Source organism: Triticum aestivum, chromosome 7D (genome assembly GCF_018294505.1).
Source record: "Triticum aestivum cultivar Chinese Spring chromosome 7D, IWGSC CS RefSeq v2.1, whole genome shotgun sequence".
In the NCBI taxonomy this organism is placed as follows: Eukaryota; Viridiplantae; Streptophyta; class Magnoliopsida; order Poales; family Poaceae; genus Triticum; species Triticum aestivum.
The window spans coordinates 631140064-631158030 of record NC_057814.1 but is presented as its reverse complement, the minus strand read 5'-3'; the positions used below and the strand labels follow the sequence as shown (position 1 = coordinate 631158030).

Here is a 17967-nt window from a genome sequence, read left to right as displayed (position 1 = left end):
TTCTTATAGATTTTTGTCGTGACATTTTATGCATTTTTTGCTTTTTCGGTGAAATGGCCTAGGCGGTCCCTTTTTTCATTTGATCATTTTTCTTCTGTAAGTGGTACACGTGAACTTTGGAATTTCTGAAACATGAACTTCGCGTGCTATTAAATTTTTTCATGAAACTCCATAGTTTTTATTCTTTGAATTCCATGATTTTTTTGTTTACATTTTTTTAGACTTATTCTTAGAAAGGAAATGAGGTTCATATATTAAAAGAAATTGAAGTTTGCATAGACAAAAAAAGGTGGATTTCTGAAAAAGACATGATACGAGGGAGTAGCATATTTTGAACTTCTCACTTTTTTAGAAAGCATACATGAATGAGCATATGGACGTGCGGGTGGACGCCCCATATATTTACTTTGTCAACCATTGATTTTTTAAAAGTTGAACTTCTTGTTATTTTATTTTTGAACTTCTTGTTTCCATTCTTTAATAACGAGGAAAATCTGATTTTTCTATAATCATCGAACTTCTCCATCTTTTTCATATGGACTTCCTGGTTTTATTTACTTTATCTTTTTTATGAAATTTTGAAGCGCTCTATTTTTAAAAGTTGAACTTCTTGTTATTTTATTTTTGAACTTCTTATTTCCATTCTTTAATAACGAGGAAAATCTGAGTCTTCTATAATCATAGAACTTCTTCATCTTTTTAATATGGACTTCCTGGTTTTATTTTCTTATTCTTTTTTATGAAATTTTGAAGCACTCCATTTTTAAAAGTTGAACTTCTTATTTCCATTCTTTAATAACGAGGAAAATCTGAGTTTTTCTATAATCATCGAACTTCTCCATCTTTTTAATATGGACTTCCTGGTTTACTTTTTTAGTAACGGAAAAAAGCTATTTTTTGATAGACATCGAGCCGCTCCGTTTTTAAGTTTGAACTTCTAGGTTTATTTTAACAGAGAAAATCTTTTTTATAAATATGTTTGAGATGCTTTTTTAATGACTTTCTTTGGGTTTGTAACAAGACTTGGTGCGATGCGACACGATACGACATAATAGTCTTCAGGGTGGCGGGGATGGCGGCGCGCCCGAAGGAGGCGGGGCTGGCGGCATGCCTGGAAGGACGCGGCGGCGGTGAGGTGCGCCGGAGCAGGGTGGGCGGCGGCCGGAGGTCGCAGTGGGGAAGGGTGGGCGACAGGGATAAGGGGGGTTGGGGCGCTTTGGACTTTTTCTTTTGTTTTATTCTTATGTACGTGAAAAATCCGAGTTTTGTAATAATTTTCGAACTGCTCCGCTTTTTAAAACTGAACTTCTTGGTTTTTGTTCTGTATTAACAAGGAAAATCTGAGTTTTATATATAAGTTGAACTACTTCATTTTAAATTTTTAACTTCATGGTTTGATCCTGTAGTATTGAAGAAAATACCTTTTGCACTTCGTGGTTTTATTTTTTAGTAACGAGGAAAAATCTTGGATTCTTATAATCATTAAATTGCTCTATCTTTTAGTTTGGACTTCTTGTTTTATTTTCCATTAACGGTAAAAATCCAAGTGTTGTAATAAATGAAAAACATTGAACCACTCCCTTATTTTAATTTGGCCTTCTAGGTTTTTTAGAAACGGGGAAAATCTTTTTTTATAACTTCAAATTTAAAACGGTGCTCCCTCAAGCTCGGGGAAATAACTACAGCAAAACCAAAATTGAGTTATTTATGTTGGCGCTTCAGGTCAACGAAACCACATGCTCTTTTTTTCCATCAAGTAGGATAAAACAACTGACATCGATGGGCATATGTGCTCATCTTTTTTTCGGTTTTGGCGAAGTTCAATTTTTGGCTTGCAGATTTGTAGTAACATAGTAGGGCAAGCATCAACAACCATATTTCGGGGGCACCGATGACCGTAAGTATGAAATAAATACTATGAGGCCCAGATCTGGTCGGAGCATGGCAGCAGTGTGGTTTCGGGGGCGCGACGACTGTGAACCTCCAGCAGTGGCACCGATGAACGTCATGCTGCAGCAGTGGACCCCATCGGTAGGAGGCTGCGCGGTGGGGGGGGGAGCCTCTGCCGGCAGAATCATCTGGGAGCCGGAGAATGGTCGTGGATCCACCGGATGCTGCCACGAAGAAAAAGTAACAATGTTATTAGCAAAAAAAGATTGGATAAATTAAGGCATGTCATTTTAGGAAAATGAATGAAAGTTTGCTTTGCATAGTTGCTCTCACAAAATCAATTTCCTCATGTCTGGTACCTACTTTTTGTAACGCGAGTTCAATTTTCAGTAAACGTACGCACCCATCCAAGAAACAAAGCAGTATACCTCAATTCTCTGTATCTCAAGTTCCACAAATCACCAGCCCTGTATTTCCAGTGCAAGTTACCTAGAAATCACTAGATCCTAGATCACATGTCTTCTTATCTTTATAATCTCTGAACTTCAGATTAATAACTTTTCATTTGTATTCTGACAAGCTGTACAAGCTTAAGATAGTACCTTCAGAGAAGCATACATACCAGCAGAGAAGCAGGCATAGTTGGACGAGCTCACGACGCTCTTCTAAACAGAGTAGAGGCGAGTAGCTCATGGAGCTGGCCACGTACAGCGGAAGGAAGCGAATGGAGTCGACGATGACGGGGCTCATCCACGACGAGCACCGGGTGGAGTTGATCGACCTGGCATAGTTGAACGGTCGAGGCGCTGCGGCGCCGGCTGTAGGTGGTGGACCGCTGTGGCAGCAGGTCGTAGTGTCGTGCGTGGCGAGCTTTAGGTTGACACCTCCTCCAGCTGCAGGTCGACGCTCCCTGCAGCTGCAGGTCGATGCCACCTGTAGCTGCAGATAGTGCCTAATCCCCATCAACGGCGCTGCTACCAGCGCCCCTGTGCGGACATTGGTTGGTGGCTCTGATCCAGATGACCGGCCGCGGCTGCGTCCAGTGCCATCTCTGGCTCAATAGACCGTGGGCTTTTGGCGGCGAGCTCGTGTGACCTTGGAGGAGTTGACTTGCTACTGTTTAACGATGTGGACTGCAGCGGCTGCCATGTTTTGGTGATGCATATGCGAGGAGGAGGTGAGCAGCACGACGGGCCGGGGGCATTGGTCGGGAGGTGGAGGAGCAGCGTGGATCCGCTGGTCCGACGCCGCATCGGGCGGTGGTTAATGACCTGATCCACTGCATGAGATGTCCGACGTTGTAGCTACTGCCGAAGATGGGGGAGACGAAGGCAGCGTTGAGAGGTAGGGGACGGGCAGCTCCTGCGCGGAGGAAGGCCGCCGGCGGTCAGCACAGCACCGGCGGAGCAGGAGGTCGTTGGCCGCGGCAGGGGATCGGGCTGGCGCCGTCCCAAGTGGATCCCTGCCGGGGGAGTTCGCCGCCGCGTATTGGCGGCGGATCCGGGGATGCGCGGTGGTTGGGGAGTGCATCACGGTTGGTGGTTGGTCTCCGGGGGAGCTCGACCACAGCGGCGGCCTGCGGCGCGCGGAGAGGCGGTGGCAAGCGGAGGAGCGGGGGTCCGACGGTGCACGGGGGGAGAGGGCGGGTCCGGCAGCGCGTCCGTAGGAGGCGCGAACGAAGGCACGCCGGCAGGAGGCGGGAGTGGTGGCGCGCCGGCAGGAGGCGGGGTAGGCAGCGGCGGCGATGGGATCGGGGGAGGAAGTGGTGGACGAGCGGTCGTGATCTTTTTTTCTTTTTCCAGCGGGTCGGGGAGTTCGGGAATAACCGGATCGCTCCTATACGTGCGCCGTGATCCAAATAACTATTCTGATTATATATATATATATATATATATATATATATATATATATATACTCTCCACATGTCTCATATACTATCATGTGGTAGTCTATATTCTATTTTATATTTTAAGTATGTTCATATATTATATAAGATACTTCAAAGTGAGTTACATGAAAAAATTGTAAGTTGTCCCATGGTTTTATTATATTTGTGAAATACGTACATATATTTGTACGTAAAAAGGAGCATACTCAAAATACGATATATAGTACCAAAAAATAATATATATTACCTAAATATTCTTATATACTACATATTATATTTAAATACTCTCCGATTTGATAGATAGTACACACAACATATTAAACTTAAGTGATGGTAACTACCACTAGGGGCACTATTATAATCCTAGGATTAGAATAATTATTTGCATCACACCGGCCGAATAAGGGCTCGATCATAGGTTCCCGAACTCCGGAACCGCGCTGGAACGAAGAAAAAAAATACTACGACCATCCATCCCGCATCTCCCGCACTCGCTCGATCCCACCTCCCGCACTCCGACCCATCGTCCCCCACCAGCAGCCCCAGAACCGCCGCCGCCGTCGCCTCTAACCCGCGCGCCACTCCGCGGGCCGGGATCCAGCCCCCTCGCCGCCCCTCGCCTGAGCCGGCCCCCTCGCCGCCCCGCTGCTCCCGCGCCTGAGCCGGCCCCCGCGCCGCCCCACTCCTGGATCCGGCCGCCTTCCCACCTTGCTCCCCCGGCAGCACCCGCCTCAGGCCGACGGCGCGACGAGGCCGAGCTCAGCCGCGCTCGCCACCCCGACGGCTCTCCCCGCACCAGCCACCTCCGCCCTTGCCTCCAACCACCGCCCCGAGCCCCCGACCACCTCCACCACCGCCCTCTGCCCCGACCACCTCCCTTCCACCCGCCCCCAAATTCCCCTCCGGCGTGACCTTCCCACCACTCCGCCGCGACCTTCCCTCCCCTCCGACGCGGCCTGCCCTCCGCCCCTGTTTCTTGCACCGTGCTGCCGTCCCCACTCGCAAATCGAGCCAGTTTACCAACTAGTGCTATCGGCCTCTGCAGCAAAACCTGAACCATCTTCTCTTGAATTCCTCCAGCCTAACACACCCGTGAGATCGCCTGACTACGACAACGACGTGCAAGGGACCCTCACCATGGGTGTCGCGGACGAGTACGTGGGCGCCGTCATCGGCTATGCCGGGAGGACCATACGTGAGATCGAACGGGTACGTACATATCTCCCGCACCACCGAAGCGCAGCCACAAACGGTTAAACGACAAGGCTATGGTTTGGACTAATTGTTCATCGTCAGAGTGCAGGTTACGGGCGTGCCGATCAGTATCTCTAATGGGGAGCTCAAAGCTGGGACGAGCGAGAGGTAGGTACTACAACAGGTCTCAGCCGGGTTTGCGTGGTCATTACCCACGAAATCAGTCCTGCCTGTATGTCATTTTGACCTGCAGCGTGTGTGTGGTGCAGGGAGGTGGTGATCAGCGGGACACGGGAGGCGGTCGATGCGGCGGAGGCGATGATCGTGCAGCGGGTCTCGGACGCCGCCAATAGTCGCCGCCGGCAGCAGGGTGGCGGTGGTGGTGACAGGCGGCCTGTCAAGGAAGTGGAGTAGCAGCATCAGTAGCGGTGATACAACAGAACAAAGCGGAGCAGAGCATAGTACTGAATTACTACTGATGGTGGTAGTAGGGCAGGAGATGTCCCAAGTTTTTTGGTCCCTTGCGTGCGTCGCCGGAGCAATTTATTAGCAAGAATTGCTTACTTGGGAGGGGAAGGCATGGTGCAATTACTGATGGCTGCACGGCTAGTTTTGGTTTTGGTCAATGTTGCTTCCATGTTTGACTACTAGTGTATCCGTGCCTTGTGTTTCGGTGAGAGGATGGATGGATGATTCCTCTGGGTTTGATTGATCCAACCCAAGAGGAGAGGAGTTCTGAAATGGAAGGCCGAAGCAAAGTTGTTTTTTACTTGCACACAAACTTGGATGATCTGATCAGATCAGATCAGACTTCCACTGTGGAGCATGTTGCAACTTTCGTTTAGTTCTGAGACTCTAATTCTGTCAGTTTAGTCCTTGTAGGAAAAAATTTGAAGAGTCAAAGAAAATGGAAAAAGAATGCATCAGTATAGCTACTTAGCAGAAAATGGTCAAAGAGTATGTTGCTTCGATGGTTTTTTGTGTGCTTGTATTTGAAAAATTACATCAAAGAAAATTCAGCAACTTGTGTACGTATGTGGATAACGTGGGAACAATATTCTGCCCACCGTTTGTTTTTGCTAATGATTTTGTTTGTCTTCCATTTTATATGTTAGGAAAATTGATGCCAGAACTTTTTGTCTTGAAAAGAAGTTCAAATAAATAGACAGGAGAATGTCACATATGTGTACCAGGAAAAAGTTTGCGGTTTGAAGGAGGACTGAAGTTCAGAGTGATGTGGATGTGAAGGTTCAGAGATGTTTTTTAGTATATTCAGACATGTTTTTCCTCTCTTGTTCTTCATTTCTTAACTTCTTCATAATTGATTAGATAACTTCTAAGGCAACATGTTGTTGTCTGAAAAGCTTATGGACTCTTGTGTGTACGTAAAACACTTTGATCAATATACTCTTTAGTTTATGATTCTTTCTTTCCACTATCACTCAAGCTTGGTGTTCCTAAAAAATATGGTGCACCTCCCGTTTGCGAGTCTGTGTGCCCACAATCTTGTGGTTAACTGACCTTTATGAAATGTGATGATTCTTCGTACAGTAGTTTGTGCAAAAGGAAAAAAATATTCAGGTGTCCGCAGCAAAACTCCAGTGCATAAAACATATGTTTTGTGTTTATCTATCTGAAAATTTGGCCACTATTGCAGCTTTCCCTGGTGTATCAGTTCAACTGAAAAAAAATTGCTTTTGCCTAGTTTAGTCAGTTGTTGGAACAAAAAAAGGGGCTGAAAGGTCAAAATGTTTTATTCGTGAAGGTCAAAAGTATGTTAAGTATATTTTCTGGAACACTGGCACTCTTTGTACATCATGCTGTCAAGTTATTCACACTTGCATTCTGCAGAACAGAAAAAGAAAAGTTAGGGTGTTTAACTTAGTAACCCGCCCAGTGACGATGAGGACACGGCACTCTTCCTTCTCTGGCGACGACTTGGTGCTCCTATGGATCAACAACAACTTGTGACCTTTTAGCGATGGCCGACTTGACCTTCCTAACGAATCGGTTCAAAATGTTTGCTACAAAAACAAGGGTATTTCTGTTACTAACAGAAATAAACCAAGAAGTCCAAATTAGAAAAATAGAGAAGTTCAATATTTATAAAAAAAGTCAATTTTTCCTTGTTACCAAAGAATAAAATGAAGAAGATCAAATTAAAATAATGGAGTAGTTTGATGTATATGAAAAACTTAAATTATTTCCGTTTCGAGGAAAAATAAAAGTATGAAGTTTAATTTAAAAAAAGTTTGATGCTTATTTAAAAATATATTTTTTAAGAATAGGACTAAAGAAGTTCAATTTAAAATAACAGAGAAGTTCTTATTATATAAAAACCTCAATTTTTATGCTAAACTTTTTTCTTATGCCTATGTAAACTATTAATTTTGTTCATCTCAATTCGGTCATAGCATGTCTGCAATTAATTACAAAAAAATCAAGAAAAGCATTATAGAGTAGAAAAAAAAGAATATGTTCGAGAAGTTCCACTTCTTCTTCTGCGATAGTTCAAAGGCGGACGTCCGAAGAATTCAAAGGGTTTGTTCATTCAAAATGGTGAAGTGCGTGAAAAAATAGCCAAAATTATTTCACATATTAAAACCCAAGAAGATCTTCACAATTTTTCTAGTGCTTTACGATCACTTTCTTTCTCTAGTTCTCATATGGGAATCATGTGAGAAGTTCCAAAAATAAAAATAAGGAAAGTTCACATATAGTAAAATTAGTGCCAAGTAGAAAATGAAGTGAGCTTATTCATCATTTTTATTAATTTTGGCTATTTCCTTTAAAAAATATGGGTGCAAATTTAAAAGATGAAAAAGTTCAATGTTTATTACAAACCCAAGAAGGTCAAATTAAAAAACTAAGAAGTTCAAATTTAAATAACACATTAGTTTGATGTCATAAAGAAAAAATAGTTTCCCTATTTCTAAAGAGTAAAATCAAGAAGGTTAAATTAAAATAACAGAGCAATTTGATGCTCATTAACATTTTGGTCTAAAAAATAACCAATTTTTATAAAAGTTCGATTTTCCTCGTTACTAAAAAATACGAGAGAACGCCAACTCTAACAGAGCAGTTCAAAAAGAAGTTTATAAGAAATGGATTTAAGAAAAACTAGAAAGTTTGAAATAACCGAGAAGGTCAAAAAAAGTAGAAGTTCAAATTTGAAAACCCTAGAAGTTCAATTTGAAAATAACCGAGAAGGTCAAAAAACATAGAAGGTCATATTTTAAAAACCTAGCAAATGGTTTCCTTATTTAAAACCATATTTTTCTAAGAAGTTCAGGGTAAAAAAAAGAGAGAAGTTTGAAGGTTAAAAAAAATTAGATGTTTCTCGTAACTAAATAATAAAATGAAGAAGATCAAATTTTAGAAAGGAAAACTGAAAAAGTTTATTTTTTTTCTCATTTAAAAAAATAGAAGTTTGATGTTTCTAAAAAACCTCCAAGTTTCACATTTATGAAAATACACAATGAAGTTCAAATAAAAAGGGTAGAGAGGTTCAATGTCTATAAAGAACTCAAATATTTTTACGTAACCGAGAGGAATTCAGATTGATAACTGCCAGAAGTTCATGTACTACACGGTGTGCATTTTGTATGAAAAAAAAAGAATAAAAAGGCAAAGACTAAAACTTTTGTTTTTATAAGTTCAAGTCCTCGGTCAGAGAAAGTTAAAAAAATTATTGTGAGAGAGGTTTGTACAAAAGGAATATCATTTGTGCAACACTGATGAATGGATTACAAAACTACAAACGAAAATATGTCACAGAAGTTCAACGTGAAAACATCGAGAAGTTCAACTAATACACTGAATGAATTTCAGATGAAAAACTTTTAAAATCGTTATTAAAATCTGAGTTTTAATGTCATTGGTGCGGCGCAACTCGTTCAATGCTTGTTACAAACCAAAGAAGGTCATTAAAAAAGCATCTCAAACAATTTTATAACAAAGATTTTCTCTCTTAAAATAAACCTAGAAGTTAAAATTTAGAAACGAAGCGGCTCGATGTCTATCAAAAATTATGATTTTTTCCGTTACTAAAAGAAATAAAACCAGGAAGTCCAATTTAAAAAGATGGAGAAGTTCGATGATTATAGAAAACTCATATTTTCCTCATTATTAAAGAATGGAAATAAGAAGTTCAAAAATTAAATAACAATAAGTTCAACTTTTAAAAATAGAGCGCTTCAAAATTTCTCAAAAAAGATTAAGAAAAAACCCAGGAAGTCCATATTAAAAAGATGGAGAAGTTCAATGGTTATAGAAAACTCAGATTTCCCTCGTTATGAAAGAATGGAAACAAGAAGTTTAAAAATAAAATAATAAGAAGTTCAACTTTTAAAAATAGGGCGCTTCAAAATTCATAAAAAAGGATTAAGAAATTCAGATTAATATTTATAAAAAACTCAGATATTTTCACGTAACCGAGAGAACTTCAGATTGATAACTGCTAGAAGTTCACGTACTACACGTGCGCATTTTGTATTAAAAAAAGAACGAAAAAGCAAAGTCTACAAGTTTTGTTGTTATAAGTTCAAGTCCTCCGTCGGATAAAGTTAAAAAAATATTGTGAGAGAGGTTTGTACAAAAAGAATATCATTTGTGTAACACGGACGAATAGATGAGAAAATTACAAACGAAAATACGTCACAGAAGTTCAAAGTGAAAACAGCAGGAAGTTCGACTACTTTAGTGAATGCATTTCAGATGAAAAACTTTTAAATCATCGCGAGTATGAAAAAGCAATCAACACGGGTGTAAGGGCATATTTATCCCTAAGATGTTTTGGTGATTGATGACAATGCTTTTGCGGACTAATCGTGTGCGTTGAGTTTTTCAGAGATTCATCCTTTGGCACGAGACGATTCCCTCCCCTCGGAGTTTGAAGCGAAGACGGTGTAGCCCTTTCGATTCAGTTTTGGTGGACTAGTTTCGTAGGAGTCACCGTACTATCAAGAGGGGGTCCGCTTTGGTAAGGCTAGGGTGGAATCAACACGTACACATCCTTTGCACACCCTCTGAGCCTTTCCGCTTCAATGGAGACCTCATTCCCCATTCGTTGTGCATCACTTGGTCCCAGCGGTAGTACCGCGGGCCATAGCGGTAGTACCGCCCGAGTGCTACAAGCGGCAGTACCGCTCCACAGCGGTAGTACCGCTTGGAGCCCTCCGCCGTAGTACCGCTGCGGCTCCGTGCTACTACCGCCTCGACTCGAGGGCTCTTTTCTCGTGTCGGGTTTGGCGGTACTAGTTGCGGTAGTAGAGGCGGTAGTACCGCTCTTAAGCGGTAGTACCGCCCTTACCACCACAGTTGTCCCGCTCTGGGTCCGGGTCCTCCCTTCGCTCCTCGCCCCCTGGCTGCACGGCAGTACCGCAAGGGGGAGCGGTAGTACCGCTGGGGCCAGCGGTAGTACCGCTGCCCCCTGCAGTAGTACCGCCCTCTGCGGGGCTGCTTTGGGGGTAACGGTTGGATTGTTTGCCCCCACTAGAAAAGGAGGTCTTCTTCCCAAAGTTGACTCACCTCTTCCCCCAAAAGCTCCATTGTTGCTCCAAGCTCCATTTTCGCCCGATCTCTCTGCCTAGACAATCAAACTTGTTGATTGGCTTGGGATTGGGTGAGAAGGCCCCGATCTACACTCCCACCAAGAGAAATATGATTCCCCCCCACTAATCCCTAGCGGATCTTGTTACTCTTGGGTGTTTGAGCACCCTAGACGGTTGAGGTCACCGTGGAGCCATAGTCCATTGTGGTGAAGCTTCGTTGTGTCGTTGGGAGCCTCCAATTAAGTTGTGGAGATTGCCCCAACCTTGTTTGTAAAGGTTCGATCGCCGCCTTCAAGGGCACCAATAGTGGAATCACGGCACCTCGCATTGTGTGAGGGCATGAGGAGAATACGGTGTCCCTAGTGGCTTCTTGGGGAGCATTGTGCCTCCACACCGCTCCAACGGAGACGTACTTCCCCTCAAAAGGAAGGAACTTCGGTAACACATCCTCGCCTTCACTGGTTCCACTCTTGGTTATCTAGTCCCTTTACTTGTGCAAGCTTATTTGTGTCTTATCCCTTGCTTGCTTGTGTGCTTATTGTTGTTGCATCATATAGGTTGCTCACCTAGTTGCATATCTAGACAACCTACTTTGATGCAAAGTTTAATTTGGTAAAGAAAAGTTAAAAATTGTTAGTTGCCTATTCACCTCCCCTCTAGTCAACTATATCGATCCTTTCAATTGGTATCAGAGCCTCGTCTCTTTATTAAGGCTTTGCCGTCCGAAGAGTATGGTTGACACCGTAGACGGTGGGGAGGAGCACTCCGGTGTGAATCCGTTCTCATCTACGGCCGATGGGGGAACCGCGGTCTCTCGTGAGGAATTCAATGTGGCTTTGGACACATTGAAAACCTCCATGACGACCGAGGTTGAAAGCATGTTTAATAAATTCATTGAAGGGCTTAAACTATCTACCGCACCGTTGAAAGTGGGTGATCCCACTAACAAGGAGACGGATGCTAACTCCGACAAGGGGGAAGCTACTAGTGAAAAAGCTCCCTCTACTAGTGGTAAGAATGGCACCGCATCTTTGCCCATGTGGAACCTCCACTTGTTTATGGTGGACCGATTCCTTCTACTCATTTGAATCATGCCGGTCCTCCCCCTAAGATTGTGAAAAATGAGGATTTTGATTCTTGGGTCTATCGCTTTAAGCGCCATTTGAATCATGTGAATACTAATCTTTGGAGAATCATTGAAGAAGGTTTATATCCGCATGACCGAAGCAACTTCATGCCTAGAGAAGCAGTGGACAATCAATTCAATGAGAATGCTCTCTTCATCATTCAAGATGCAATTCCACCCGAAGATCTTCCTCACCTCCGGCCCTACGCCATGGCCAAAGACGCTTGGCACCAAGTCGTTTCCCTCTACCGGGGAAGCGCAAGCATTCAACGCTCCAACTATGAAGTGGTGCAAGATGAAGCCGACGAGTTTGTAATGAAAGAAGATGAAGAACCTCGTGAGCTTTATCGGAGAGTAACCAAACTCGCGGTCTCTCTCCGAGATCATGGGAGCAAGGACACGGATGACAATTGGATCAAGCGCAAATTTCTCAAGGCAATGATGCCTTACCACAAGGCCATGTCCTCCGTCATTCGTCAACGGCCGTACTTCCACACCTTGTCCTCAAGTGAAGTGTTGGATGAGTTTGTGGCTATGAGCATCTTGGACAAGACCGCCTACAATGCGGTGCTTCGCTCTCAAAGAGCAAAGAAGCCCAACCTTGCTTTGAAGGCCAAGGTTAGCGTGGAGGAAGAGGACGAACAGGAAGAAGAGGAGAGAAACCTCGAAGATACAAAGTATGCCTATCATGAACACATGGCTCTTGCTTTAAGGCAATTTTGGAGCAAGAAGAACTCAAGGCCCAACTTCAACAAGAACAATTCAAGTGGCGCCAAGGGCAAGCAACGTATGAGGACTTGCTTTAATTGTGGCAATGTGAGCCACTTTTGTTGCGGAGTGCCCTTATGAGAAAAGGGAAGGCAATGGTGGCAAGCTCATCCGAAAGGAAAAAGCCAAGTCTTTCCCCAACAAGAGCAACTTCACCAAGAAGACTCCTCCTAGGGCGTTGGTGGTACAAGAAGAGTACAATGAGGATGATGATGATGAAGATGGTGAGTCGGTTGCCATGGCCTCCATTGACATTGCATCAATTCCACGGGTGTCTCTCTTTGACTCACCCAATGAGAACATCACTGCCAAGTGCCTCATGGCTAAAGCCACCAACAAGGTAACCCCCAACATCAAAACTACCATCGTTAATAATCCTTCGTTGACGGACTGCATTGATGAACATGAGGGATCTAGTGTGGAGGAAAATGAGTTTGAGTCCTTTATGGGTAAACTCAAGGGTAAATCCAAGAAGGACTTCATTGCTCTCTTGGAACAACTTGGTGAAGCCAATGTCATGATCGAGGCTCATGAAGAAACCATCTCTAAGATGGAGGGGCATAGTCGTGACTATGCCGATGAGATTTCGGATCTTTCCAATGCTCTTGAGGAAGTGCGTGGTCTTCGTTTGGCTCTTGAGGAGTCATACAACGATGATCATGCTAAACTAAAGAAAGATCTTGATCATGCTCTTGTTGTATCTCGTGTGCTAAATTCCGAGAAAGCCAAACTTGGGATTGATCTTGCTAGACTCAAGGAGGAGTTTGATATACTTGACAAGGCTCACAAGGCCTTGAAGGGTATTCATGCCAATCTTAAAGAGTCTCATGATCAACTTCAAGTGAAGCTAACCAAGAAGAAAGCCACCTTTCCTCATATGGTTTTAATTGATAATGCAAATGCCACTAACCCGTGTTGTGAGCATGTGCATCTTATTGAGGAGAACGCTAAGTTGAAGGAGAAACTTGAGAAAGGCCTTGTGTCATGCATACAAGGTGAGAAGACCTCAACGACCTTTTGAGTAATCAAAAGGAAGTTGTAGCCAAGGAGGGGATTGGGTTCGCACCCAAGCCCAAGAACAATAAGAAGAATGACAAGACCAAACGACCTCCTCCTCTCAAGCAAACTTTTGTGAAGGAGGGAGAGGGTGCTCCCAAGGAGAAGAAGAACAATGCGAAGGGTGGTGGTGTTAAGAAGGGCACTGCCACCCCTTCCAACAAAGCCGGCGTCTTTAACCCTTCTTATGTGTTGTGTCGTGCTAGTGATGGGCCTGTTTATGCCAAATTTGTTGGTTCTCCTTATGAGTACATTGAATGGTCTATTTGGGTTCCTAAGACCCTTGTCATTAACATCAAAGGACCCATTACAAAATGGGTACCTAAATCCAAGCATTGATCTCTGGTAGGTGTTTGCTTCCGGTGGGGGATCATGGTTGCTCGATAGTGGAGCTACAAATCATATGACCGGAAGCAAGGACTTGGTGGTGGACGTTCACAAGATTCCATCTATGCCCACCAATGTCGAGTGGGGTGATGCCTCATCTTCTAAGGTATTGGGACTTGGCAAGGTTGTCATTTCTCATGATCTCACGATCGAGAAGGTCATGCTTGTTGAGCCCTTGCATACAATTTACTTTCCGTTCGTCAACTTGCACTCATGGGTTTTGCCACCTTCTTTGATATTGATATCGTGGCCCTCTTGTGGAGCAAGACTCTTAAAGTAGCCTTTGTTGGGCATGTCGAGAACGGTCTCTATGTGATTAACTTTTCGGAGCGACCCACTAAGACCGCGACATGCCTAATGGCTAAAGTTGACGTGGGTTGGCTTTGGCATCGCCGTCTAGCCCATGTCAATATGAGATCTTTGCAAAGTCTTCTCAAGGGGGACCATGTCCGTGGACTAACAAATGTTAGTTTTGCCAAAGATCGTGCTTGCAGTGCTTGTATCGAAGGAAAGCTTCATGAGAAGGCTCACCCTCCAACGACTATCATCTACTCGAAGAGACCCTTGGAGCTCCATCACATGGATCTCTTTGGTCCTCCATCCTTTGATAGTCTTGGAGGTAGAAAGTATTGCTTGGTGATTGTGGAGGACTATTCAAGATACACTTGGGTATATTTCTTCAAGAGGAAGAGCGAGACCCAACAAACCGTCATCGACTTTGCAAATGAAGCCCAACGACAACACAATGCAAAGATCTTGACTATAAGAAGTGACAACGGCTCCGAGTTCAAGAACTACACCTTGGATGAGTTTTTGAGTGATGAGGGAATCAAGCATCAATATTCCGCACCTTATACCCCTCAACAAAATGGTGTAGCAGAGAGGAAGAACCGGACGTTGATGGATGCGGCAAGGACCATGATGGCGGAGTTCAAGTCTCCCTACAACTTTTGGGCCGAAGCCATCAACACCGCGTGTCATGCATCTAATCGACTCTACCTCCGCAAAGCCTTGAACAAGACTCCATATGAGATACCCACCGGCAACAAGCCCAACCTCAAGTACTTCCGGGTGTTCGGGTGTAAGTGTTTCATTCTCAAGAAAGGTGTCCGTTTGTCTAAATTTGAGGCTAGAGCTTATGAGGGCATATTTGTTGGTTATGCTACAAACTCCCATGCTTACCGTGTTCTCAATAAGTCCACGGGACTTATTGAGGAGACGTGTAACGTGGAGTTTGATGAGAATAACGGCTCCCAAGTGGAGCAAAGTGGTACTTGTGATGTAGGTGATGAAATTCCTCCCCAAGCCATAAGAAGAATGGGTGTTGGTTATATCCTACCCATTGATGAACCCCTTGTGGCTGAAGGAGAAGGACAATGCTCCACTCAAGTGGAGCCATCACCAACCCAAGACCCACCCGCTTCCGAAGAACAAAGTGAAGGCCCTCAAACTCATGAACAAGATCAAGGGCAAGATCAACCTCAAGATGGTGGTGAACCACCAAATGATGCCCAAGGTCAAGTTCTCCCCTTCGAGCAAGTTCAAGATCACGAGCAAGCTCAAGATCAAGAACAAGCTCATGACGGCGCTCAAGATGATAAGTTACCCCTCCTCTTTTCACACCCGAGGAGGAATTAGAGCGTCGTGCCGCAAAGATCGCTTCCAAGCTCACCACCAAAGGTCATCTCATGGAGAATGTGGTTGGAAGCCTAAGAAAGGGGGTAAGCACTCATAGACAATTAGCAAACTATTGTGAACATCATGCGTTTGTTTCTTGTGTCGAACCCCAAAAGGTTTACGAGGCGCTCGAGTACCTTGATTGGCTCAATGCCATGCATGAAGAACTCAACAACTTCGAGCATAACCAAGTGTGGAAATTAGTGCCAAGGCCAACCGAGAATCATAATGTCATTGGAACCAAGTGGATATTCAAGAACAAGCAAGATGCTCATGGGATCATTGTTCGCAACAAGGCTCGTTTGGTGGCACAAGGCTACTCCCAAGTCGAGGGTATCGACTACGGTGAAACCTTTGCTCCCGTTGCTCGCCTTGAATCTATTCGTTTGTTGATTGCTTATGCTTCTCATCATAATTTCACGTTGCAACAAATGGATGTGAAGAGTGCTTTTCTTAATGGTCCCATTAATGAGTTGGTGTATGTCAAACAACCCCCCGGGTTCGAAGATCCATATTTCCCCGATCATGTGTACCAACTCCACAAGGCGCTCTATGGCCTTAAACAAGCCCCACGTGCGTGGTATGAGCATCTTACGGAGTTGTTACAAGATCGTGGGTTCGAAATCGGGAAAATCGACCCCACTCTTTTTACTAAGAAGGTCAAAGGGGAGTTGTTTGTGTGCCAACTATATGTTGATGATATTATTTTTGGTTCCCCTAACAAAGCTTTCAATGAAGAATTTGCCGCTCTCATGACCTCAAAGTTCAAGATGTCTATGATGGGAGAGTTGAAGTTCTTTCTCGGGTTCAAAATCAAGCAAAGAAGAGAAGGAACCTTCATCAACCAAGCCAAATACACTCAAGACATGCCCAAGAGATTCAAGTTAAGTGATGTAAAGCCGGCCTCCACCCCAATGCCGGTCAAATGCCAACTTGACATTGATCCCAATGGTAAAGCGGTGGATCAAAAGGTAAATTGCTCCATGATTGGATCCTTGCTGTATCTTTGTGCATCTAGACCGGATATCATGTTGAGTGTGGGAATTTGTGCACGGTTTCAAGCCGCACCTAAGGAAAGCCACTTTGTGGCGGTCAAGCGAATCTTTCGATATTTGGCTCATACCCCAAACTTTGGCTTATGGTACCCAAGAGGAGCCAACTTTGATCTTTTGGGTTATACAGATTCAGATTGGGCGGGAGACAAAGTGGATAGGAAGTCCACCTCCGGAGGGTGCCAATTACTTGGTTGCTCTTTAGTGAGTTCGTCTTCTAAGAAGCAAAGTTGTGTGTCTCTCTCGTCCACCGAAGCAGAGTATGTGGCTGCCGGTAGTTGTTGTGCTCAACTCCTATGGATGAGGCAAACTTTAATTACGGTGTCACTTGTGACGAAGTGCCTCTTTGGTGTGACAATGAAAGTGCCATCAAGATCTCTCTCAACCTGGTGCAACACTTCAAGACGAAGCATATTGAGATTCGGTATCACTTCATCCAGGATCAGATTAGGCGAAGGGAGATCAAGCTCAAGTATGTCAACACTCATGATAACCTCGCAGATATTTTCACGAAGCCCTTGGATGAAGAAAGATTTCGCGAGTTAAGGCATGAGCTAAATATCATTGATTCGAGCAATGTGGTTTGAACCTTTGCACACCCCACCATATTCATCATGCCTTCTTGTCTAGGTGTAGGCATGGACATAGGGGGAGTGTTGTTCTCTCAATGAACTCTTCCTTCCCCCATCATGCATAAATTGATCGAGTCTTTCACATTAACCATTTTTTATGGTACTTGTGCTTCAAAGACGAGTTTTGGTCATGGGCCCAAGGTTAAAATATTCGCAGTGTGTTTCCTGTCCTCTTGCTAGTGTTCTATTTGCTGAGTCTTAGTTTCCTCTTCTTGCCATTTGTTTTTCCCTTCTTTTTGAGCCGAGTCGGCTTGTGTCTAGTTGTGAGTCTTGCTGGGCGGTACTACCGCTGGTGGTGCGCGGTACTACCGCTTATGTTGATAAGCGGCACTACCGCCCATCAGCGCGGTACTACCGCTGAGGGGCGGGACCAGGGGGTTATGTCGAGGCAGGGGGAGGTTTCGTCTCCCCCATACCCATTCACTTCGCCCCCTCGTTCCTCTTCATCCCTCCAATGTCATCTCGCCGCGGGAGGGCTCCGGCGGGCCTCCGTCTCCGGGCCGTCACTCTCCATTTCCTTCGGTGGAGTCGATCCCCACCTCGTCCTCTTCCCATGGATGCCGGTATTGTTGGGGAACGTAGTAATTTCAAAATTTTCCTACGCACACGTAAGATCATGGTGATGCATAGCAACGAGAGGGGAGAGTGTGTCCACGTACCCTCGTAGACCGAAAGCGGAAGCGTTAGCACAACGCGGTTGATGTAGTCGTACATCTTCACGATCTGACTGATCAAGTACTGAACG

General features: G+C 44.4%; 1 protein-coding gene across 2 annotated transcripts; it reads left to right on the top strand.

The window, feature by feature from the left end:
- The first annotated feature begins 4425 nt into the window (after nt 1–4425).
- LOC123169716 (uncharacterized) lies at nt 4426–6018 on the top strand. Of its 2 annotated transcripts, none has more exons than XM_044587587.1 (3): nt 4426–4987; nt 5082–5140; nt 5242–6014. In XM_044587587.1, the coding sequence occupies exons 1-3, from the start codon at nt 4916–4918 to the stop codon at nt 5384–5386; spliced, it is 276 nt and encodes a 91-aa protein (XP_044443522.1). In that variant the 5' UTR covers nt 4426–4915; the 3' UTR covers nt 5387–6014. The 2 variants fall into 2 exon arrangements, with proteins under 2 accessions (XP_044443522.1, XP_044443521.1); XM_044587586.1 differs by having other exon boundaries at nt 4846–4987; nt 5075–5140; nt 5242–6018.
- Nucleotides 6019–17967: the final 11949 nt, after the last annotated feature.

Coding starts and splice junctions, on each gene's coding strand:
- LOC123169716 (XM_044587587.1), top strand. CDS start 4,916: ATGGGTGTCGCGGACGAGTACGTGGGCGCCGTCATCGGCTATGCCGGG. Junction 4,988..5,081: donor CCATACGTGAGATCGAACGG/GTACGTACATAT, acceptor GTCAGAGTGCAG/GTTACGGGCGTGCCGATCAG. Junction 5,141..5,241: donor AAAGCTGGGACGAGCGAGAG/GTAGGTACTACA, acceptor TGTGTGGTGCAG/GGAGGTGGTGATCAGCGGGA.